Source organism: Megalobrama amblycephala, linkage group LG3 (genome assembly GCF_018812025.1).
Source record: "Megalobrama amblycephala isolate DHTTF-2021 linkage group LG3, ASM1881202v1, whole genome shotgun sequence".
Classification (NCBI taxonomy): domain Eukaryota; kingdom Metazoa; phylum Chordata; class Actinopteri; order Cypriniformes; family Xenocyprididae; genus Megalobrama; species Megalobrama amblycephala.
The window spans coordinates 55,062,986-55,087,659 of NC_063046.1; the positions used below are offsets into that span (position 1 = coordinate 55,062,986).

At 38.5% G+C, this 24,674-nt stretch overlaps 2 protein-coding genes across 2 annotated transcripts in view; one reads left to right on the top strand and one right to left on the bottom strand.

Annotated features, from left to right (window-relative positions):
- Nucleotides 1–5,965, bottom strand: part of LOC125265723 (tectonic-3-like) — a 30,692-nt gene extending 24,727 nt beyond the window's left edge. The window contains exons 1-5 of the mRNA XM_048186111.1: nucleotides 5,873–5,965; nucleotides 5,490–5,612; nucleotides 5,047–5,313; nucleotides 610–724; nucleotides 56–156 (exon numbers count right to left, since the gene is read on the bottom strand). Coding sequence (XP_048042068.1) covers nucleotides 56–156; nucleotides 610–724; nucleotides 5,047–5,313; nucleotides 5,490–5,493 — 487 coding nt within the window. The 5' untranslated portion in view covers nucleotides 5,494–5,612; nucleotides 5,873–5,965. The remainder of the gene's footprint in view (nucleotides 1–55; nucleotides 157–609; nucleotides 725–5,046; nucleotides 5,314–5,489; nucleotides 5,613–5,872) is intronic.
- A 14,379-nt stretch (nucleotides 5,966–20,344) lies between these two features.
- mylpfb (myosin light chain, phosphorylatable, fast skeletal muscle b) lies at nucleotides 20,345–23,890 on the top strand. Its single transcript, XM_048186113.1, has 6 exons — nucleotides 20,345–20,487; nucleotides 20,866–20,961; nucleotides 21,864–22,044; nucleotides 22,491–22,569; nucleotides 22,676–22,724; nucleotides 23,214–23,890. The coding sequence occupies exons 1-6, from the start codon at nucleotides 20,485–20,487 to the stop codon at nucleotides 23,316–23,318; spliced, it is 513 nt and encodes a 170-aa protein (XP_048042070.1). The 5' UTR covers nucleotides 20,345–20,484; the 3' UTR covers nucleotides 23,319–23,890.
- The last annotated feature ends 784 nt before the right edge of the window (nucleotides 23,891–24,674 follow it).

The following is a 24,674-nucleotide window of genomic DNA, read 5'->3' on the forward strand; positions in this document are numbered from 1 at the left end:
TAAGAGAATTTTGCAAGGGTAAGGGACTGGAGTGCAGTGAGTGAAAATATAGTACCCTCTTCTCTCTGAACACAAAAGAGGTTTCCAGTGAGAGTAACCAGTGCTGGATCAATTTGTGTTCTGAACATTAGCCAGCTCTCAAGACAGACGCCAAACCTATATGTGACAAATACAGCTGTGTTTTAAAGCACATTCAAAGGTTAGAGGACACATACAGTCAAACCAAAATTTATTCAGACACCTTGAATATTTCATTCATTATTACAGTTTATTCACTATAGTTAAAAAAAAATGGTAATAAAATATGACAAGGTCTCAGAGTTAATCTGTCTTAGAAAAAATTAATCTTAATTATGTCAGATAACACTTTAGCAAAACATGGTCAGGTCAAAGTGTCTGTATAATTTTTGGTCCCAAATTTTTTATCAATTTTACTGGTAGTCCACTGTATGAAGAATGTTTGGGTATAATGTCACAGTTTACTTTATTTTGCTATCCTCATTTACATAAATGAACTACAGTGTGCTGCACCCACTAGTAAAAAAAATATAAAAAATTACATCTAGTGTCTGAATAATTTTTGGTTTAATAACAGACAGAAGCAGTTACCTCACATCCTGGCCACAGCTGTTAAACACATTGCTGAGGTTCAGGAGACCACAGTCCATGACATCACAACAGCATCCAATGTCACAGAAGTCAGGTGTGACATCACACAGGCAGTCTGCGGGAGCGAGACAACTCACATTGAACTTACCAGTGTGATGAGGGTGGAATAGCTCAATGGTCAAATATGTATATATTGATATGTTTAAAGATACTTTAGTTTAAACTTGTAACATTTTCAAAGTATTTTTAAAAGTAGGGGAGACCGGGTATGGTTGTAACACTTTCTGCTTCAGTATCCGTAACTCACTGAATTTGAGCTAGAGTGCTGAAACTTTTTGCACAAAGCACCCACATTTGATTACTACAAAAGGCATCCATTTAAATATTTGGCTAGAAAGACGTGTATAGTCTGCGTCTTGCGTCTTTTGCAGCGTCTCGCACATGAGGCGGCATTCTAAAAACGCGGGGTTCAAATCAGTTCAAAACGTGTCTCGGGACCTTGCATTTTTCCCCTATTCCACCGCACACGTTTCGCAGTTTTGAAAGCAAAAACGTGTTCTGTGTGAACGACCTTGAGCTGAGACTGGAACGTGGGTTGCCTTGTGCGCAGCTATGGCATATGACACAGCGCTACCCACAAGCCTATTGCTCCTACATACGTTTATTTTTATCAGTTCTTTTGTCTTTAGGTCGTTATATTTCTCACAGATTTCTGCTCGTTCTAAATCAGATACAGCTCACAGCTTATCCTGCCCGTGAAATCCTCCATGGGCCAGCAAACCTCATTGCGGGACAATGATGACGCTCCATAACAAAAGAGCAAAAGCGCAAAAGCTGCTGTAGATCAGCTTACTTGGAAGCCTCTGCAACTGGCAGATTTAATGAACATTACCGTCATTTGGCAAATAAATAAATTACGGACAGTTACATATACATTACCAACATTTTATCATGTAGACTTTATGGTCCACCTCAAACAAGGGATTTAATAGTAATTTATACTAGTGTTAGTATTAATTGCAGAGTCCACGAATACCTTGGGTATGCAGAGCATTCGCAGCTTATATGGACCACACAGTGCTGCTATACGTCATGACCAATAGCAGCTTTACGGATCATTTGTTTCAAATTAGTTCAATAGTTCACATGACTTTGGCAGTTTGATATGTGCTCCGAACCACTAATTCGAAACAAAAGATTCGTAAAGCTTCGAAGCTTAAAGGGGTACTTCACCCCTGGAAAGATGAATGTGTATTTAAAATTGGTCATTTATGTAGTAGAAATGTGAAATTATTTTTGAATTTGGAGCTTTCTAGACTGAGAAAAGGCAGAAAATGTATTTTTGACTAATGTGGATGAAAGACAACAACTCCCAGAATGCACTTGTTTTGCTGCCCCTGCGAGGCCACGCCCAAACCGCGCCTATCGGTTACAGGCGGAATTACCAGGAAAATTCAAACAACTAGGCTTGCTTTGTTACATATTAATTCTATAAATCGTGAGTTAGTTCATACATTTACAACGAAATGGTGCTAAATTGCTTTGTACGTGGATGTACACCCAAAACCAGGAAAGGACAAGTAAGTTTCCATCATTTTCCGATTAAGTTAAAGATTTGGAGCGATTTAAACAGTGGCTGCGGGCCATCAAACACCCGAAGTTTGGAGATGACACCGTTATAGAAAACCTAAAAAACCGCAGAATATGTAGTCTCCATTTCAAGCACGAGGACTACGAACCAAATATCCTTGCAATGAAGAGAACCATTCTGAAGGACACCGCGATCGATATTCACTTTCCCAGAGGACGAACAGCCTGGGCATCTGGTACTAAGCGTATTCGCCTAGAGGTAAGACTCGCTGATACTAGACTGATAACACAGTAACGTTAGCCTATGTAGTGTTGTAGGTAGCACATAGGTAGCAGTAAAACTGCAAACTTAGCAAAGTAACGTTAGATAGACAATTACATATAAGTTGCATATAAGTTGACTGTTATCAAAGTAAAGCCACTGTTCTGTAAAACTGAGTTAGTCTATTTATCTATTTATGCTAACGTTACCACAAAAGCCTGTTGCTGTATTGGTTGAGATGACTGCAGAGACCGATAAATTTGCGAGATGAACCACTGATGTAGTGCAGACTATAACAAAATATGTTAAGCTTAAAAATATAATTGACACCCACTTTTGATAAAATCTTTGATCTATGTCCGTGAGTAACCTCAAAAGCGCATATGTATGGGCATGGTGAAAAAATGCGGAACTACCTGCTATTACTGGCTGTAGTTTTATGCCTCTGGCCAAAAAAGCCTCCGATGACGCAAAATGACGATTTTTGCGTCATTGGAGGCTTTTTTACAGAATAAAAATGCATAAATCTCTCATCTCGGGCTGATATGAAGGGGGAAAGCACTGTAATTCGAAAATACTAGTGGTATTCTACTAATACAAAGCTTAATGCTAAATCCTGAAGTAACCCTTTAATGAAGCAGTGTTTTGAGATCGCCCATCACTAGATATTGTTGAATAAAGTCGTTATTTTATTTTTTTGGGGCACAAAAAAGTATTCTCGTTGCTTCATAACATTAAGGTTGAACCACTGTACTCACATGAACTGTTTTAAATATGTCTTTCTGGGCACTGAAAAAGGAAATGATCTTGCTGGCAATGCAGGCCTCACTGAGCCATCGGATTTAATCAAAAATATCTAAATTTGTGTTCCGAAAATGAACGAAGGACTTACGGGTGTGGAACGACATGAGGGTGAGTAATAAATGACATAATTTTCATTTTTGGGTAAACTAACCCTTTAATATATATATTAATTTTCGGTCGTGTTAACCGAAAATTATCCGTCGTTGACGGAATTTTTTTTTTATCACTGACGGAAAAATCTGAAGGCCGTCCATCACGGTGACAGATTACACTGAGGGTGATCTATTGTAAATTGTAACTGTAATTCCCACCCCTGTCCAGTTGGTGGCGAGTGCGCTCCAATGTAGCAGCAGAGCACTGGATCAAGAACAAAAATTAAACTGGCACGAATCTTTTGCTATGCATTAACGCACAGGCGAGTACCCAGAAGCTACAATCTATCACGCCACATTAAAGAGCGCCAAAACGGTATTTATTGCTTGAATTTCTTAATGAAATGGACAGAATTTGAAATCTGAGACTTTGTTCCATATCAAAAGCAACAAAAAAAACTTTAAACCTATTGCAATTTATTAGATGTGAAGCGCACTAGACTACTGTTTATTCATCAACTGAAAACAGCATAGCCTGCCAAAAGATCGACTATCGACTATGAATGTGACATGCTACTATCCACGGACACATACTAATGAAGACCAGATGTGCCACCAGATATGCCAATAAGCATAGCAACATACGTGCCATTGGCTTCTGTGCCTGTATAAACAGCTTCATAAACAATCTTTTCAAACACACAGTATCATTATTTCTGTGTTACAAATATTCCAATTATCAAAGAAGTATACAAAAGTTTACTTTTCAGATAGAAAAGCTGATGTTACTGATCAAAATAGAATAAATCACCTTCTGTAAGTAACTGGACTTCAAATAAGAACTGTATTGATTGCACAGTTACACCACTAGGTGGCAACAAATTACTGTTAAAATGTATCTATCACTGAATCATTCTTTCAGAAACAAGCCAAGTCTTTATGAATCCAACTTACAAAAATATTGTTTCACCTGTCTGGATCTTACATGCGTGTTCAAGCATCTTATTTGTGATGAATTTGTGGTAACACTTTACGATAAGGTTAATTTGTAATGAATTAACCATGAGTAATACATTTGTTACTGTATCTGTTAATCTTTGTTAACGTTAGTTAATAAAAATCCAGCTGTTCATAGTTTGCTCATGTTACTTTTCAGTGCGTTAACTAATGTTAACAAAAACAACTCTTTATTTTAATAATGCATTAGTAAATGTTGAAATTAACATTAACAAAGATTAATAAATGCTTTAGAAATTCAGTTCATTATTAGTTAATGTAGTTAACTAATGTTAACTAATGAACCCTTGTAGTGTTAGCGAATTTGTTGAGATTAGCTGTCTGTTAAATTCAATTTACAAGAATAATAAACAAAAAGGACTGTTTGAGTTGAGTATTGTGCATTTTTTCCATTACTACTATTTTTCATTGGTTGTTTAATTATTTTAAACATTGTTAGGCAGAACCGGGATCGGAACCGGAAAATTTCTTATGATTCCCAACCCTACCTAGAATGCATAATGTCTGTACTGCAATGTAATCTTTATTTGATGAAATTTCTTTCAAAATTATACAAATGCCATAGTTATTCCAGTGCTTAATTGTCATGAGAATAAAGTCATGAGATTCTTAATAAAAACAAGATTAATTTATGCACAAAAGCCTTATGAGATTAAGCTTCTTTCGACTCACCCGATGGGCTTGTGATGGGCACTATGGTGGCATCAGTGGGCAGAACAGCACTACCACCTGTGAATGTACCCTTCGGTGTAGCAGTTGCAGACGAGTCATTTGAGTTGAGTTTGAGTGGATACGAAGAGTTAATTTCTGCCCTCAACTCATTAGTCGCTTCTGTTGTTGATCGTGACTGCTTAGTAGGTGCGTTATCAGTAAAAGTGAAGGGGTATGGGCTAAGATCGGTGCTCAATGGAGTCTGATCAGTGATGTTAGAATCAGTCACTGTAGGAAAAGAAAATGCAAAGAGAATTAGAAAGCGACACGGATGTCAGTTTAAACATGTTAATGGTCCTAAAAACGGCTAAAACCTTTCTTTAAGCTGAATCAGCCTAATTTACTTTTATTTGGGGGTTAAAATATTACGTAGACATGATATTGACATAAATTCATTCTCTTACCCATTGGACTGATGGGCTCAGCACTTCCATCTGTGAATGTGACATTTAGCGCTGCGGGTGAAGCTGAAACCGATGAGTTTGTTGAATCGATTGAGTGGTGTTGTGCAGCGTTCTGACAAATCGCTTGAGGAAAAATAATCGGAAATAAAACTAACTGGAACAAACGACGGAAAAAACCCTTCGACATTTGCTGAAGATATCTGTTAATTCGGGATGACTTAAGATAGTAATATCCACGTAATATCAAATATATGTCTAAAAAGTAGTTTGTATTCTGTCATTTCATAAGCATTAAATTGTATAAGGAATTAATTAACGGTCTACTTTACTCAAATCACACAGACACATTACCATCCTACCAAAGACTGAAAGGGACTACAGACCGTCGTCAAGGAAATGTAAACTCTGAGCACAGTCGGTTCTTCTTCTTCGTCTTCTTCTAGTGTGGCGGTTGGCAGACCAACTTAAATGGTGCATTCCCGCCACCTACTGAATAGGAGTGTGGAGCGCATAATGGTTGGGAAGTTTGAAAACAATAAGACAATAAATAAAAATGAAGGGGAAAAATAATACAACGGTATCTTAAATTCTATTGATTAATCTTGTTTCTTTTAAGAAAATGATTAATTTATGAAATATTCGCGATTGTTTTGGGCCATTTCCTAACAGAACCTGAAGTGACAAATTATTTATTCCCAAAGATCTTAAAGATGTCTGTACAAATTACTGATCTTATTGGTTATACTTCTTCTATCCACTGAAGAGCTAGGAATATTGCTATTGTCTCTGTAGTAAAAACAAGATCTGAAATTCTTTTTGATATTATAACTTTGAATTGGGGTTATGTAGACTGCTGCTGCTGTATTTCCAGATTCAGGATTTTTAGAGCCATCCATGTATTTAGGGCCTGAGCAATGATGGTGGAAGGGCCCTATTGTAATTGCTTGGTCAATTCTTCTTCCTTTTGAGGGCCTAAACATGTTTGAAAACTCCTGAAACTTTACACATGTGTAGCGTGTCTGGACCGGTCACTCTCACACTCACACAAGGACCACACAACCACTTGTTGAGATTCAGCACTGTACTTCTGTAATTAAGAGAAATAATCAGTGGAGCAACGGGGCGACAGCTTCTCCCACTCTGGTACACACAGGATATTTTTCGGGGGAAGCGAAAATCACATGCGTCATCGGCTTCATACACAAGTAGACTGACATTATACAATAATGGAAAAGAATTATATAAATTTAAATCAATTATACTGCTTATAAATATATAAATATCTTGTTTTTCTTATACATCAGATCAATATTCTTATTCTATTACAATAAATATATTACAGTAGTGTATAATATAAAATAATTAGTATATTACAATAGTATATTAAATACAATATCTATATTACATTATTAACATATGCATTAATTCAAATATTTATACAATATAACTTCCTATAATAACATATAAACAATTATAATACCACTTGTATGTATAAACCCATATTTCACACATTAAACATCAAAAATGGAATAAAACATGGGATATAATCAGCACCGTACCATGTGCAGGCCGCACAAAGTGCGTCACAGACAGCATAAACAATTAAATTCGATTCTCTCTCCCATAACACACTCTCTGTACAATATACATTCATTATCAGTCAACTAAATCTCTTTTCTTTTTGAAACAGAACTGATTGATCGAACATACCTGTAATTAAGAGAAATAATCAGTGGAGCAACGGGGCGACAGCTTCTCCCACTCTGGTACACACTAAGCATACAATGCTAATTAGTTAGCGTCATGATATACATCATTTAAACCAAATAACACATTAAACGATACATTTTCATCATAGCTAACATAATCAAATGTTACTATAAATCAATCACATTCTTCCAGCAACAAATATGCATTTTAAACAAGTAACATCATCATACCAGGATATTTTTCGGGGGAAGCGAAAATCACATGCGTCATCGGCTTCATACACAAGTAGACTGACGCAATCGCTTGCCGTGCAAGAGGAAACCCCGCAGGTGCGTTCCACCGATAACGTTCCCTTCCCCAACAAATCCCCAAAGAAAAGTTCCGCTATTTTAACGCTATTTTCATATAACTTGTGAATGATAATATCGAAACAAAATTTCGTGAAGTTCACTATACCAATTTGTACAAATGTAGAAAAATATAAGCATTTATAAACCAATTTAAGAGAAGGGAAAAAAAATAAAATAAATAAAAATAATACAAATACAGAAGGAAATAAACAAAAGTCAGATTAAATCAATAAATTTTTCACACCAGTTACATTCTCCCCCCTGAACTTCACAAATTTTGACTATTACAGGGATAGTACACACTGGAGCGATTAGACAATCTGTTACCCAGAATATCGTGCAACAAAATATGTTTCCCACTCACAGGGAAGGCGAGTACGGCAGGTTGATCAGGCCCACTGCAATCACCCGCAAAAGGTGCCTTAAACACTATTCATCTCAGATGAAACTTCATCTCCGATCTGGAACAACAATGTACTGAGATACATTAACTCACAGATGTTTAATTGTACAACTCAAAATGATAGAAGAAAATAAAGTTCTAATGTACTGTACATTCTTATTTCAATAAAGATCTTACAACCCCACCAACTGGATTCAGAGATTTGATAGATTGAGTCATGTTCTCTATCAATCTGTTGACGGGTTTCACAATCCTACCCACTCTGGTCCGAACTCCCATTTCACCTTGACCAGGAGGTGGCTCAACAACTTCAGCAAGTGAAACATGACTATCATCATGGAGAACTGCCTCAGAAAGCAAACTGCAAGAATCACAACTTTCATCTGGATTGACTACATTGCTGCTCTCCTCGGTACAATCATCTTTTGACACAGGTTGTTCCTGTCCCGATGACTCAAGGACTATGTCCAATGATGCAGCACTATCAGGACAGCAGGACGACCTCTGAGAATCCTCAGAAGCTGCAGTCTTTTCCACCCAACTGGCAACTCGATCAGACAAAGAACACAACTCGGATGCAGGACCAACATCATCCATGGACACACTTCTACTGCTAAGGACAGATCCGCCACTATACTCGGGTAATTCAGGTTCTTCCAACTCAAGTGGCAGGAAATTCGCTTGTAACAACAAATTGCGGTGAACAGTTTTCTCCTGACCCGTTCTGGTGTTACGTATGCGGTAAATGTGGCACTGGGGGTTCAACGCAACTACCCTATAAGGCGTGGACTCCCACCTGTCTGCCAGTTTTCTCTTCCCACGTTCACCTTTGTTGGCCAGCAGAACTTGATCACCCAACTCAATGTTACGACCTTTCGTCCTTTGGTTGTACAACTCTGTCTGACGTTGCTGACTAGAGTCTATGTTCTTCTGAGCAACAGCAAGTGCCTCTTTCAGGTCAGCTTTTAATCTCTTTATGTACTTGTCGTAATCAACAACGTCACAGTCTCTCTCGATGTTGCCGAACATTACATCTACAGGCAGCTTTGGGATCCTACCAAACATTAAGAAAAAGGGAGCATAGCCGGTGGACTCATGCGCGGTACAGTTATACGCAAAGGTTAGGGTCTGAAGCAACTGTGACCACTTTTCTTTGGACCTTGGCGGGAGTGCTCTGATCATGTTGCCCAAGGTTCTGTTAAACCGCTCAACACTCCCATTTCCCATTGGATGATAGGCAGTTGTTCGTGACTTTTTTACTCCGGCAACCTGCAGCAACTCTCGAATCAGTTGGCTTTCAAAGTTGGCCCCCTGATCCGAGTGGATCCTGTCAGGAAACCCGTACACACAAAAATAACGATCCCACAATTGTTGTGCTACCTGCTTTGCGGACTGGTCACGGCAAAGGAAAGCATGAGACATTCGAGAAAAATGGTCAGTCACGACCAGCACGTCCACATTACGACCTTTTGAGCTTTCTGCTGTCCAAAAATCAATGCATACTAGCTCCATTGGACTTGATGTTTTCACGCTCTCTAAAGGGGCTCTGCCTTCGGGTTCGAGTGTTTTACTGACGACGCAGCGCTTACAACACTTAACGTACCTACGGACGTCTTGTTCCAACCCGACCCAAAAGAACCTTTGTCTGGCCAGGTGCATAGTTCTACCCTGGCCCTGGTGCCCTGCTTCATCGTGAACGCCTGTCATCACTTGCATAATTAAAGAAGATGGGACAATGTACTGTAACCGTTTCTTTCCTGTCAAGTTATCTTTGCTTACGCGATACAGCACACCATCGAGTAACTTTAATTTGTCCCACTGTTTCAAGACTCTGAGCACCTTATATGTCTCACCAGCACGCTCACGACGTGAGGCTCTCTTGCCCCTATTGACGTAAAACAGGACCCTGGACAGACAAGGATCGTTTTGTTGTCTGTCTCGAAGCTCGTCTAACGAGAAGACTGGTAACGGGCACTGCCCAGGAGGCAATAGATGTTGGGTGTCTTGGGCAATCCAGGAGATTGCCCTTGACTCAACTCCTGCTTCCCAGTCATTGTGACCCTCCAACACCGCAGACACTTCAGCACTGGAGAGTGGACAACGACTTGGTGTTACACAAGGAGAAAATTCAGCACTCTGGATACCAGCACTAAGCCTAAATGCATCCTGCACTGTGTCTCTCTCAAATTGCTCTGCTTCATTAAGCAACGCATTGTAAGGCTCATTCAGTAACCTCTGACTGACCCGGTTATGGACAAAGGGTTGACGACTTAAAGCATCGGCCACTACGTTCTTACTGCCAGGTATATACTTGATACTGAAACGATAGGGCGCCAACTTGGAAACCCATCTCTGCTCACACGCGTCGAGTTTAGGCTTTGTAAGGATGTAAGTTAAGGGATTATTGTCCGTCCAGACAACAAATTCATGGCCTTTCAGCCAGTGGCTGAATTTGTCGCAGACGGACCACTTCAAAGCCAAAAACTCTAAGCGGTGAGCAGGATACTTCACCTGAGCGCGAGTAAGGGCTTTGCTTGCAAAAGCGATCGGACGAGCTCTAGTCTCACCCTCTGCAACCTGTGATAACACAGCACCTAAACCGTCCATGGACGCGTCAGTGGACAAAATAAACGGGCGACCGAAATCAGGATGTGTGAGTACCACAGAATTGATCAAGGCAGCTTTTAACTGCTGGAAGGCCCTACTGTGCTCTTCCTTCCAGTCACCAGGACTCAACTTTCTGAATGCAGCAGCACCCTTCCCCGGAGGCTTCTTGCCCCTTGGCGCAGCGGTCAAAGCAAAAAGAGGTTTCGCGATGGTGGAGCAATTTTGGATAAACCTCTGGTAATACAGCACCATACCAAGGAACGATTTGATCTTTCTTTGGGAGGGAGTTACCCCATCTTCCATCCTTAAATCAGACTCTGTCACTGCTCCAATAACGCTGACCTTATCTGGGTCAGTCGCTACCCCTGAACTGTCAATGACATGCCCTAAAAACCGCACGCTCCTCCGGAGGAAATGACACTTTTTGGGCGCTAACTTTAAACCATGCTCTCTGAGCCTACTGAACACTAACTCGAGCCTCTTTATGGCCTCTCCCTCATCTGGGGCGTACACGAGTAGGTCATCCAGATAGCAAAGCAACGTCAGGAAGTTTTGATCGCCGAAGATGTTAGTCATTAGGCGCATAAAACTGGCGGGGCTATTGCACAACCCTTGCGGTAACCGATTAAACTCAAACAGCCCCATCGGCGTTGTGAAGGCCGTAAGCTTTTTGTCCTCCTCGGCCATTGCGATATTATAAAAGCCGGAGGTAAGATCCATCGCGCTGAAGATCGCGTTTCCACCTAAGGCCGCCAAGCAGTCTGCTTGGTGAGGTAAGGGGTGAGCGTCCTTGATGGTCCGGGCATTAAGCCAGCGGTAATCAACACAAACACGAAGATCACCGCTTTTCTTCCATACCAGGACCAGCGGAGACGCCCATTCACTACAAGACTTTCGGATAATCTCTTGCTCTTCCATATCCGAGAGCACTTTTCTCAGTGTCTGATACTGAGCTGGAGGAACGCGCCGATACGGAAGTCTAAATGGCCGGTTATCAGACAGGTGGATCCTATGGACAAATTCTTTGGCCTTACCACAGTCTAACTTATGTTTAGAAAACACATCTTGATGTTTCTGAATCAACTGCAGAAGCTGGTCTTTCCAATATGGAGTCACCTCGCAGGACTCAATGTCAAGATCACTAAGACCGAGCTTCTGCAGTGCTTCACGAATACCCAAGGAAGAACTCACCCCCGCGTCTACGCTAGAGGAGACGGACTGGCTCTGCACGTTCACATTCTCCACATCACAGTGTTCGGGCTGCACGTCCAGGTCTTCAACTGCTAAAACAGGAGACACGTCTGCTATTTTAGTGTTACGTCTCAAAGTGACAGGTTTATCGGATGGGTTAATCAACTTAATCGGTACCCATCTGTCACCAGGCAATGTGGCTATAACACGCCCAACAAGAACACCTTTCTTATGAGTTTGTGCCTTAGATGGCTCAACTAACACGGTACTACCCACAGAAATGATGGAACTGGTCGGGAGTCTGCCCCACACAAGGTGCTCTTGTTGAGGTAAAAGCGTGACAGCTTGAGTGAGCTTAGCGGTACCGACAACGGTTGGGATGCTCCCACCTTCCCATCTGTCATGCCCAGACAGCATACTCAAAAACCGCTGAATTTCTGGTTCTCCCGTTGAGTTTGGCTGGTTCATAACGCGCCAATAGCTTTGGGACTGCTTAAGTTGACCGAGAACATACTTGATGACGTTAGTACCAACAATTAATTGGTCTTTTTGCCCTGGTACAACCAAGGTAGGCACAATGACTGAGAATCCATACACACACATCTTTAGCTGATGGATACACTTGGGTTTGACCCGAACACCGCCACACCCTACAAGCAAAACATCGGCATGGGGCTGCCCAGACTCAAGAATCCCACATGTATCCAGCAACTTGCGCTCGATTCCCTCATTAATAGTACATGCCATAGAACCCGTGTCTAACAGGCCTTGGCAAGTGACTGTATCATTCACCAACACATCAGTATAAAACAAACTGTCAGCTTTTTCCAGCTTCGCGATGTTTTGGAACAAAATGATACTGCCATTTGACTCAACCTGACAAAGGTTGCTATATACGACCATTGGATCATCTTCGCTGGTGAGAGGCTGACTCTCAACACTCACACTGCCCTCTCCCCAGTGTGAGTGGTCTAGTTTCCCTGACCGTCGCTGGTCTGGGCTGCACTTTGGCCAACAACTCTGTGACACTGTTTACGCTGATGTCCAAACTCTAAACAATCAAGGCATCTTCTTTCCCTCATGCAGTGTGAACGGGTTGAATGAGATCGGTCACCACACACTGCACACGGGGATGCTCGATACCACGGTGATGTACGAGGCTTTGGTTCTGAAACAGGTAGAGTTGTGCATTCCAACACCCTTTCTAGCATTTTCAGTACACGCTCTAAAGTGCCCAATTCTGCGGCTTCACTTGTTTTAGGGTGTGGGCTTGCAGTACACGCAGCAGAGGTTACACCTACACTTTCGCTTCCCACTGCTACCTGCATGCTGACTGGCTTTTCGGCAACAACAACCTGATTTACTGCAACTTTGGGCGCAGATGGAAGAGGCTTTCGTGACTTAAAGTCTCTCTCATGCTCGTCGATGGCCTCTTGGACCTCCTCAGCTGACCATTTGCTTATGGGCTTACACCTGAAGACATTGGAAAGATCAAGATTGGGACAGTTCCTGATAAACATCATTGCTATCTCCGAGCTCATATTTTCCATCTTGCTACCACATCTTTGCAGGTGAGCATCTGCTAGCTCAGCTGCCTCGTTCAACCTGACCCAATAGTCAATAGGGTGCTCGTTATGCTTCGGATGGGTTGCATAAAAATCGGCTAGCGGCTGGCACGAGCCAGGACTCTCACTGAAATAGCGCTGCAGTACTTCGTAGACAACTTCAGGGCTAAGCACAGCAACCGGGCTACTTTTTAGTTTAACCTTGACAATGCTCTTTGCACGGCCACTGAGATGGTTCAGTATTTCCTCTACCCCGTCGACTTTGCTGCAGCCCTTTTTGGACAAATACACATTCATCTGTTCAATCCACTCTAGGATGGAACATTTGTCGCTACCATCCCCTCTGAACATTTGTGGTTCTTTAATGTCAGCTTTGACTATGAGGTTTAATTTGGACAGATCAAGGCTCGTAGAAAGGGGCATTGTGCTAGAGGGTTGCTGTTCAAATAATGGAACGGAACCAGGTGATGTTGAAGTCTGGTTTGTTAACAAACGTGTGACAATGGAGTCACCTATCTGGCTTCCGAGCTCACCAATAAGGTCACGCAGTTGCTGCGTAACACTGTCAGGACCAGCATTGGCAGGGGTGGAAGACTTTGGTTTACTCGACTCATTAAGCACAGTCGGATCAGTCGCAGAATCATAGACCAAGATACGTGGTTTGCCAACTACAGGCTCGGATACCCCAAACAACCCACGCCCCCTGCCAATGTGTGGCGTCACTAAATCTTCATTCCATCCCCCTTCGGCCATATTGCCAATTTTAGATAGTGAAAAGCATAAACAAGGGGAAAAAAAAAAAAATTAAGCTACCTCACAATTACTGTATGCTTAACCAAGCAGAAATGGGGAAAAAAAGTCAAAAAAGTGGAAAACAGTTCAATGTGCGCAAAGTGTAAAGTCCGATGTGTGTGTAATGTGGAACGAGAGCTCAGTTACTCAGTTCAGTTCAATGTCCAGACACCGCCACTAGAACGTCAACGATGAAGACCCTTCGTCCATCAGTTGCAGAAGCGTTGTGATCCAGCGTTGTGATCCAGCGTTGTCAAACCCCAGCGATCGGCTGCAGCAGATCTGGCGCATCCGGGTCACGGCACCAAATTATGTAGCGTGTCTGGACCGGTCACTCTCACACTCACACAAGGACCACACAACCACTTGTTGAGATTCAGCACTGTACTTCTGTAATTAAGAGAAATAATCAGTGGAGCAACGGGGCGACAGCTTCTCCCACTCTGGTACACACAGGATATTTTTCGGGGGAAGCGAAAATCACATGCGTCATCGGCTTCATACACAAGTAGACTGACATTATACAATAATGGAAAAGAATTATATAAATTTAAATCAATTATACTGCTTATAAATATATAAATATCTTGTTTTTCTTATACATCAGATCAATATTCTTATTCTATTACAATAAATATATTACAGTAGTGTATAATATAAAATAATTAGTATATTACAATAGTATATTAAATACAATATCTATATTACATTATTAACATATGCATTAATTCAAATATTTATACAATATAACTTCCTATAATAACATATAAACAATTATAATACCACTTGTATGTATAAACCCATATTTCACACATTAAACATCAAAAATGGAATAAAACATGGGATATAATCAGCACCGTACCATGTGCAGGCCGCACAAAGTGCGTCACAGACAGCATAAACAATTAAATTCGATTCTCTCTCCCATTAACACACTCTCTGTACAATATACATTCATTATCAGTCAACTAAATCTCTTTTCTTTTTGAAACAGAACTGATTGATCGAACATACCTGTAATTAAGAGAAATAATCAGTGGAGCAACGGGGCGACAGCTTCTCCCACTCTGGTACACACTAAGCATACAATGCTAATTAGTTAGCGTCATGATATACATCATTTAAACCAAATAACACATTAAACGATACATTTTCATCATAGCTAACATAATCAAATGTTACTATAAATCAATCACATTCTTCCAGCAACAAATATGCATTTTAAACAAGTAACATCATCATACCAGGATATTTTTCGGGGGAAGCGAAAATCACATGCGTCATCGGCTTCATACACAAGTAGACTGACGCAATCGCTTGCCGTGCAAGAGGAAACCCCGCAGGTGCGTTCCACCGATAACGTTCCCTTCCCCAACAAATCCCCAAAGAAAAGTTCCGCTATTTTAACGCTATTTTCATATAACTTGTGAATGATAATATCGAAACAAAATTTCGTGAAGTTCACTATACCAATTTGTACAAATGTAGAAAAATATAAGCATTTATAAACCAATTTAAGAGAAGGGAAAAAAAATAAAATAAATAAAAATAATACAAATACAGAAGGAAATAAACAAAAGTCAGATTAAATCAATACATTTTTCACACCAGTTACACATGCATCAGAAGTCGTGAAAATTTACATATGATATGGGTTTCAGAATTAGGTGTGAATGGCTCGATAGCGCCACCTACAAAATTTCAATTAAGCGCCCTTCACGCTATGTTTCACGTACAGGTATGAAATTCGGTAGACACACGTAACAGCCCAGTAACTACAAAAAAGTCCCTGGGTGCAAAATCTAAAAACCCAACAGTTGTGTTTTAGTTTAGAACTGTACTCCATACTGCTATAATCAATAGCTGCTCATATCAGTGCACAGTATATACTTTTGAGAGACTGACGACATGCCTCCCATTCAACTCCTGCCAAACACCTCATTACATTTATTGTTTTTTTACATTTGTATATCATTTTCTGAATATGAATTCTAAAATTCAGTTTTGAATTTTTAATTTTCAGTTTTGAATTTGAATTCAGTTTTCCATCCACATTCCTAGAAATCTAATTACTGACACCTGCTCCAAGTTCTGTCCATACATTTAAATGTTTTTGCTACTGAGAAACAAAAACTCCATTCATTAGTCCAATTCTCTACTTTTTTAACAGCATTCTGCATACACTTCTCTAAATGCCCTACATTGCGCCCCCTTTTCCACAGCGCGCCGTCATCTGCATATAAGGAGTATATAAGGAGTATATCTGCATATAACCACTTTGGTATGGGGAGAAAAGGTTTTTCTTCTCAATGATATGCACCAATCTGCTCATTACCATACATTCCATCAGTTTGCAAAGATAGCAGAGAGTTCAGATCATTATAGAGGTTAGGTGTTATTCCTGTTTTGGCTTTCCAGCGTGTTGCAACTCCGCTGGTGCCATTACTAGATTTAGTGACTTCCCCGTCCCTTTTGAGACTTTTTTTTTTTTTTTTTTTAATGTTTAGGGACAAATCTAGAAACTTCTTGGACAAAGCTTATCTAGATGTTATTTTGCCCACTGATCTTATTTATATAGATCAAGAAATTTGTCATTATGATGTCATCTAGTGACATTTAGCTACCAGTTTTAACTACTTTCAATTGAAAGCAGTTGGCAACACTACCTGTGATCTTCTTTGTTGTGGATTATTGTCTTTGCTTTTGTTTAAAAAATAAAAGTACTGCAATTGGATCCCATTCTCGATTTTACCTGACCTGTTGTGACAGCTGTAATCTAAAGTGTTGCCGATTATAATTATAATCAAATATTCCTCCTCCATCTATCTATCCATTCTCCAAATCACTTGTCCTCAGTAGGATAACGAAAATGCTGGAGCCTATCCCTGCTTCCAAGGCTGCAGAATGGGGAAACACCATTGTTATTATTATTATTATGCATATTACTAAATTATATTTGATTGGGTTCCTAAAACACAAGAATGACCATGAACAGACATGAATGTGTTGTTAAATTATTAAAATAGTAACTTAAAATCACAGAGGATACTTGAAGTAAATATTTAATATCTAAGAAGCTTGGCTGACAAAAAAGTTTGGGAACCCCTGCCCTATATTTAACTAAGGGGTGTGGGAGAGAAGAGAGTATGTGCTTATAGAGCAAGGGACAACAGCCATAAGTGAAAGTGTGTGTGTACTTCTTTTGACTATACTTGTGAGGACCAAATGTCCTCACTTGTATTGTAAAATACTTTCATAACCCACTAGTGAGGACATTGACCTGGTCCTCACTAGCTTTAACTCAGCTAAAAGAGTTTTTTTTTTTTTTTTTACCTAGTGATGTGCACATGTTTCTGTGATGTGGGTTGGGTTAGGTGATAGAAAATATCATTGACCTGATATAAAATCAATTGAAGTCTATGCAATGTCCTCACTAGCAAAAAAACGTGTGTGTGTGTGTGTGTGTGTGGTCCTGGTAAACCCTACAAAATGTAATACTGGAAATCGTTAACCATGGGAACATTTTTGGTCCCCATGAGGAAAACAGCTTATAAATCAATTAAATTTTTTTTTTTTTTAACCAATTTTTTTTTTAAAAATGCATAAAGTTTTATGTGAGTGTTGTGTTTAGGGATAGGGTTAGGGGATATAATACACAGACTGTACAGTAAAAATGTCTTTGGAAAGTCCCCATAAAACTTGGAAAGTCGTGTATAGGCCAGATGAAAATTTGTTGGAGAAAGAACATTTGTCAGAACAGTGTGTGTGAAAATTGGGGGATGGTGAGTTAATTCTGTCTGCAGCTGTCACTTTTTCCACTACACCTTTTCTTGTAGTGGCACTTAAACTCTGTCTGAATTGTTGAATTTTTTAATGACTAATAATTCTACTTCAACTTATAACATTACTGCTGCATAGTCAGTGGCAAGGCAATATTTTTACTTGCTCTTCCCATATGGCAAAATCTTCAAATTGTAAAATACATTACAAAATTATTACTCAAAGAGAATTACCGACACCAAGGGTCTAAATTTGATTCACAGGAAACAATGATGCACAGTATATTGTAGTGGACAGACATCCAGTTAAACTGATGTTTTAAAATATATTTTGGACAATATTGTGTTGTAATGTTAAAATACTGAATAATGTTAGAATAAAGAAAAAATTGCATTATTATTTTTTTTTTTTTAAATAAGGTTACTATAACTTAAATATAATTTCTTATGCTCTCCAAGGCTGCATTTCTTTGATGAAAAAATACATTAAAACAGTGATTGTAAACACTGTAAAAATGTGAAACATTATTACAATTTAAAATAACTTTTCACATGATCATTCATACATAACTGTAATATGATTGGTTGATTTGGTGTGCAAGAAACATTTTTACATGTTTTTTTCATGTAAAATGTTTATGTTCATTATAAATTTAAAACTATAATATCTTAGTCTAAATCTAAAGTAATATTGATAGACTATGTATCATTTGAAAGCTTACTGTAATTTTTAGTGTTGATTTTTTTTCAAACGACAGAGGAAAAGTAATTTCTTAATTTACAACAAGAATATTTATCAGAGTCATAAGGCGTGTTCAGACCTTTATTTTAAAATAGTGGTGGGCACTAGGTTGGTACTACGCCCAAACAAAATATTGCTGACAGCTAATTTTTTGAGATATCAACCTAAAATTTGGTACACAACTTGTTCTGAATTTTTTTAGAAGTTCTAGAGTCAAACATTATAAAATATACATAAAACATTGATACACTTAAAATTCTATATTTTTTTTCATAATTTCTATAACAATCCGCCAACTTATGTCTGTGCTCCAAAGTATTTAAGATTTATAACAATTTAAGTTAGAAATGTTATTTTTAGCTCAATGCTCAAAAAGTGGGAGTGACAGTTAGCAGAAGTACCAAAGAAAATACCAAGATCCCTGTAGAGACAAAGTATCAGTTTCCACAACCCTGTATTTCAATACATGCGTTCAGTGCTGGGCTCATGATAAATGTCTGCTATGGATTGCATATATGGTGAGAAGTGGGAGGGCTGCAGAATGCTGTTTTGGACTACCCTGGAGGTCTATAGGCTCCTCTATATAGAGCCCCAGTGCTTGAAATTTATGTTTAGTCATCAAACTTCCCTTTCTGTTCAGACACTTATTCATAAAATACACACCAAACATCCTATATATGGTACAGCACCTTTATGATTTGCCAGAATCAATATGTTGTTAGTTAGCTACTGTGAGAAATCTTTAGATAATTTACATTTTTATAATCTCAAAATCATATTTACATTTATTTACATTTAGTGAAAAACAAAAACATATGCAAGCTAATCTATCATATGTAGCTAATGTGTTTACTTTGAAAGAAATGAATGAGGTATTAGCAATTATGTCATTATTTTCATATGGTAAGAAAGATGATGTTCATACTGAACACACAAGAAAGTGAATATCATGCGTAAAAGGATATTATACATATGAGAATATTGTTGAATACTACAGTTATATATGTTACAAAACGGACATGCAAGCAAACAAGGTCTTACAAATATTCAAATCCCACCAATACTTATTAACTATGATAGTATAGTAATAGATGTCTCTAATTAGATATATTTGATTTAATCTTTTGAGTAGGTGAAGAACATTAACCCTTGTTTGGTCTTTGGTTACATGATAATAAAACAGACACATCTAAAGATAATGTTGGAGCTGTTCAGTGTTACAGGACTATCATTTATATTTGAGCTAAATCTAAATCAGTGTTCTTATAAAAGAAAACTTCAGTTGATGTGAAGTGGTCTAATTTACAGCCAGTATTGATTTATGAAACTATTGTTGACCAATTTCTTATTGTGAAAAGGCATTTAAATAAATGACTGTCTATAGTATGTCATTTAGGCAGGTGATACTATGGGTTGTTTTAATATTCTTAGTTCCAGAAAAGATATCCATATATCAAGGCTTAACATGAATCTACAAATTTAAGTCTCAACAGAGACAGAGTTAATACGATGAGAAGAAACTGAGCCCTTCGGTCAAGGCAGCAACAATCTCCTTGCCCTTGCCATATTTGCCCACAAGGTAAATCAAACTATTGCCAAAATTACTGGACTGAATTCACCTCATTCCAAGGCGTGCAAATCCTATTTCGGATCGGGGTGAAAAGTGACACCAAAGCATTTCATACACCTCCTCTCTTCTACTTTCACCAGCACTCACTTTCCTAAACCTGATGTTCAGGCTAAAGTTAGCACACCCAGGCTAGTATATAAGACCCCAGAAAGGAACTACGAATATGTCAGTCACATCAGTGTGGTGTATACTTCTCCTCTTTGACCAACGGCAAAAAAATTGAGAGATGGTGAGTGCTTTTAGAAGACTTAAGACAAAAAAAATATAAACTCAATTCTTCAAGATGAGGTTAATTGATGGACACTCCTCATCATTTGATAACAGATTAATCTGTGTCAGTCATTAGATAGTCAGAAATTTGGCAAGAGAACGAAGTTGAGGTGCCAGTGCACTTGACAACTTTACAAAACATCTTTCCTTGACACCTTCTGAAATATAGAGCCCCATTGTCACTGGAAATATACATTTGAAATTGCAACATGAACAATACATTTTCACTGGGAAATTAGCAGAAAAATGAATATGATGACAGAACTCGTAACTGAAATGGAGCAGCAAAACATTCATGTGTGTTTTTTTCACTCCATACATATGTGTTTCTCTCTAGGCACCCAAGAAGGCCAAGAGGAGGCAGCAGGCAGAGGGCGGCAGCTCTAATGTCTTCTCCATGTTTGAGCAGAGCCAGATCCAGGAATACAAGGAGGTACAGAGCACGTTCTTCAGTAATTTGACTTATGTTTGTTAAATTTTTGCTAAACCTAAAATTAGTTCAATACATTAACATGTACTGATTTATCATAAACATTATTCCTAAGGAACATATACATTTAAGCTGTAGATTTTTTCAACACAACACAACACAGAAAATTTTCAGGGAGTAGTTTTAACATCAATCAAATCAATCAATCAAATCATATCAGTGATTAATGTTGAGGACATGTTAGATATTCATCCATGCTCATGTGTTTGAAAATCTTACATTTCAGATTTCTGTGTTAACTAGTAACTCAGCAAGTGGTAGATTTTGGAAACATAAAACTAATGTTACACTTGGTGACTACTTTATTCCAAAAAGTAGTCACCAAGTGTAACATTAGTTTTATGTTCAATAACCAATTAGCAAAAACAATAGCTATTGTAAGTAGTAAGGAGAGGTGGTAGGGAGATTAGTTGGGCCTGGCAGATGTAATCAATCCCCCCTCCTTAAATACCCCCAAAGTCTTGTTGTACATTCCGTGACCTTTTAACAACTTAGACAAGTGGGCAGCAGCTGCCAAGATACTTCTTGATCTCAGATGTCGTTTCCAGTTTCAACGATGTTCAGAACATGAAGACCTCATGCCAGAAAGGGAAATGTATTTCACAACTACAAAATAATTTTTTTCTTGTGTAAAAACATCTTGTGTAACTTTGGCGACCAATGATGTAATTAGTAGTAACTTCAATTAAAATTTAGATCCTATGTATACTTTAAAGCCTAGAAACACTGTGAAGATTGTTCTTTGTACTTACCAATAATCCTCAATGGTATGTTACATAGACTCAGTCCGCACCCCATAAATGTGACTAATGTCTAAACTGTCTTACCCTCCCTAAAACAAACAGGCCTTCACAATCATCGACCAGAACAGGGATGGTATTATCAGCAAGGACGATCTGAGAGATGTGCTGGCTTCCATGGGTCAACTAAATGTGAAAAATGAGGAGCTGGAAGCCATGGTCAAAGAGGCCAGCGGCCCCATCAACTTCACTGTCTTCCTCACCATGTTTGGTGAGAAGCTAAAGGGTGAGTTGTTTAAATCTTCTCTGACTTAGTTATTCTTTTAATCACAAATCATTTCTATTGTACATACTTTTGGTTAGAGGTTAAGAATTAATATTTGTAACTTTTACCTCGGCACATAAATTTTACCTGCCAGATACATTTACATGCATTTGGCAGACACTTTTATTCAAAGTGACTTATACTGCTTTCAAGGTAAACATTTTATCAGTTTGTGTATTCCCTAGGAATAAAACCGATGACACTGCTGTTGCTTGTACCATGCTCTACTGTTTGAGCTACAGGATGATAAAAATGGCAAAAAACGTGAAGCAGCTCCTTTAGACTTACAATTACTTACAATGAAGGGTTATGAAAACTTACAAAATATAGTTTTGTATTTATAGAATGCGTAGTATTGACATCTTATCAAATATTCACAACATTTATCCATCCAACTCTTCATTAAGGTGCTGACCCTGAGGATGTTATCGTGAGTGCTTTCAAAGTTCTGGACCCTGAGGCTACAGGCACCATCAAGAAGGAATTGTAAGTGTCCTGACTCATTGTTCACAAAAAAGAATGTTAAACTTTAAAGCCCTTACAAATATGGTGAAGATTCATTTTCAAGAATATAACATTTTTTTTCCTATAGCCTTGAGGAACTCCTGACCACCCAGTGTGACAGATTTACCGCTGAGGAGGTTAGTTGTTGTTAGATTATTTTAATTAGTTTGCTAAAGCAAGAATCATAATTACTGTATGTGCTATGACAGGAATCAAATTCAATATTCAAAGTGTATGGCTTATTGAGAACAAATGTGTGATTAAACAAGTAAAAATATCCCTTAGCCATACATTTATAGTACGGCCAACTCTAATTTGTAAATGTGGACAATCAGGCATTAAGGCACTATAAACATTAACATCAAGAATCTCTGTAAACCTGCTTTTAAACAATGTATATTATGAAAAATGCTATTCATTATAGGTAGAACCTGAGCCACATATAGAGATATATAGGGGTTTGCTTTTTCTGTTGCACCATACACAGGCACTCAGAACATCCTAGTCACTGCCTAGCAATGTATTAAAACATTTTTTAAAAAAACCAAACACATAGCCTTTCATAATGTAGCCTTTGTTTTACTTGACAAATTATTTAAGATCGTCTGATTGTTATCTTCTCCTAGATGACCAACCTTTGGGCTGCCTTTCCTCCAGATGTGGCTGGAAACGTAGACTACAAGAACATCTGCTACGTCATAACACACGGAGAGGAGAAAGAGGAAGAATAACTCAATCCATCAGCCATCTCTCTACCACCTCATTAACACACCATCTTGTTACATTTTCAGTCTCCCCAAGGTACATCTGTCCTCTCACAGAAACACTTGTCTAAACTGGAGGTCTTTTGGTATCTGGGCTCTCTGAATGTGAGTTACATGTAGCTAATGTGATTATTTTCAATAAAATAATCTAAAATCATGAAATCACAATCTCTCTGTTCTGTCTGCCAGTGTTTCCCTTCATAAATGTATAGGAAGAGGAGATATTTAAAGAGATGGTGCATCTCTGTAATAGATTCAATGTTTCCTGTTTGTTTTCTTGGAGGAAAAGTAGGAAGGAAAGACACTGAACACTAATAGACACTAATAGAAGATGCAGAGGAAGACAGAGTGAGGATGAGGAAATGAAACAAAAGAAAACATCTTTGTTTTTACTTTTTCTCCCTTGTTTACTCCTCCATTCCAAAGTCCTCATTTTTTTTTTTTTTTGGCATTTTTCTTTCTTTTCTCTTGATTCATCTCTTTGTCCTCAAAACCACCTGTAACTTAAAAGTAACGCAAATAAAAGTACATAAACCTTTCCTATATCTTGTGTCTGTTCTTGTCAAATTCATGCACCTAGAACCAATAAGAAATAGGTTGAAATTTCGATTAAATTGATCTTTGACATTAAAAGAGAAAAAATGTGAATGACAGACAAAGTATCTTGTTTTTAAGTGCTAAGTGTTACTTTTACCTTTTATGCATTATGTTTTTGAAGTTACATGAAATTGTGCTTTGACATTTCTTTAACAATTCAAACTGTATTTGATGGTGCAGGGACTGCAGAGAATAAATGTATTTTGTAAAATGTTTGAAAATGAAGCACCACAATCATGCAGCGACAAAAATCTTAAAACACTTGCAGTCTTCGCGCCCACTTGAACACTTGGCCAAACTCCAGACATACATTATTTAAGTAAACAAGTGGTCAAGTGCAAAAACTGCAAGTGTGGGTCTTTGGACAGGCCTACTGTTTTTCGCTTACTATATAGCAGTAGTGAACCGTGACTCTTTAACCATGGCCCTCTCACCCCCTTCCCTCATCTGGAAAAAAGTAAACTCAGCCTAAAATCAGCCTAGCTTACTGTGTCCTCTTCTATAATACAGTAGTCAACATTTGAAGTGGATCAAAACCTTTCATCAAAGTTGTCCTAAAACCTACTTCTTAGGACAACTTCGTTCTTAGGACAACTTTGATTAACTTTTTTGATCCACTTCAAATGTTGACTAATATACTTCATGTTACTCTTGACAAGAAATGCCATAAGCAAACATCAAAGTGAGGGTGAGAGTTATCACAAAAATGAAACAAAAAGTGATAAA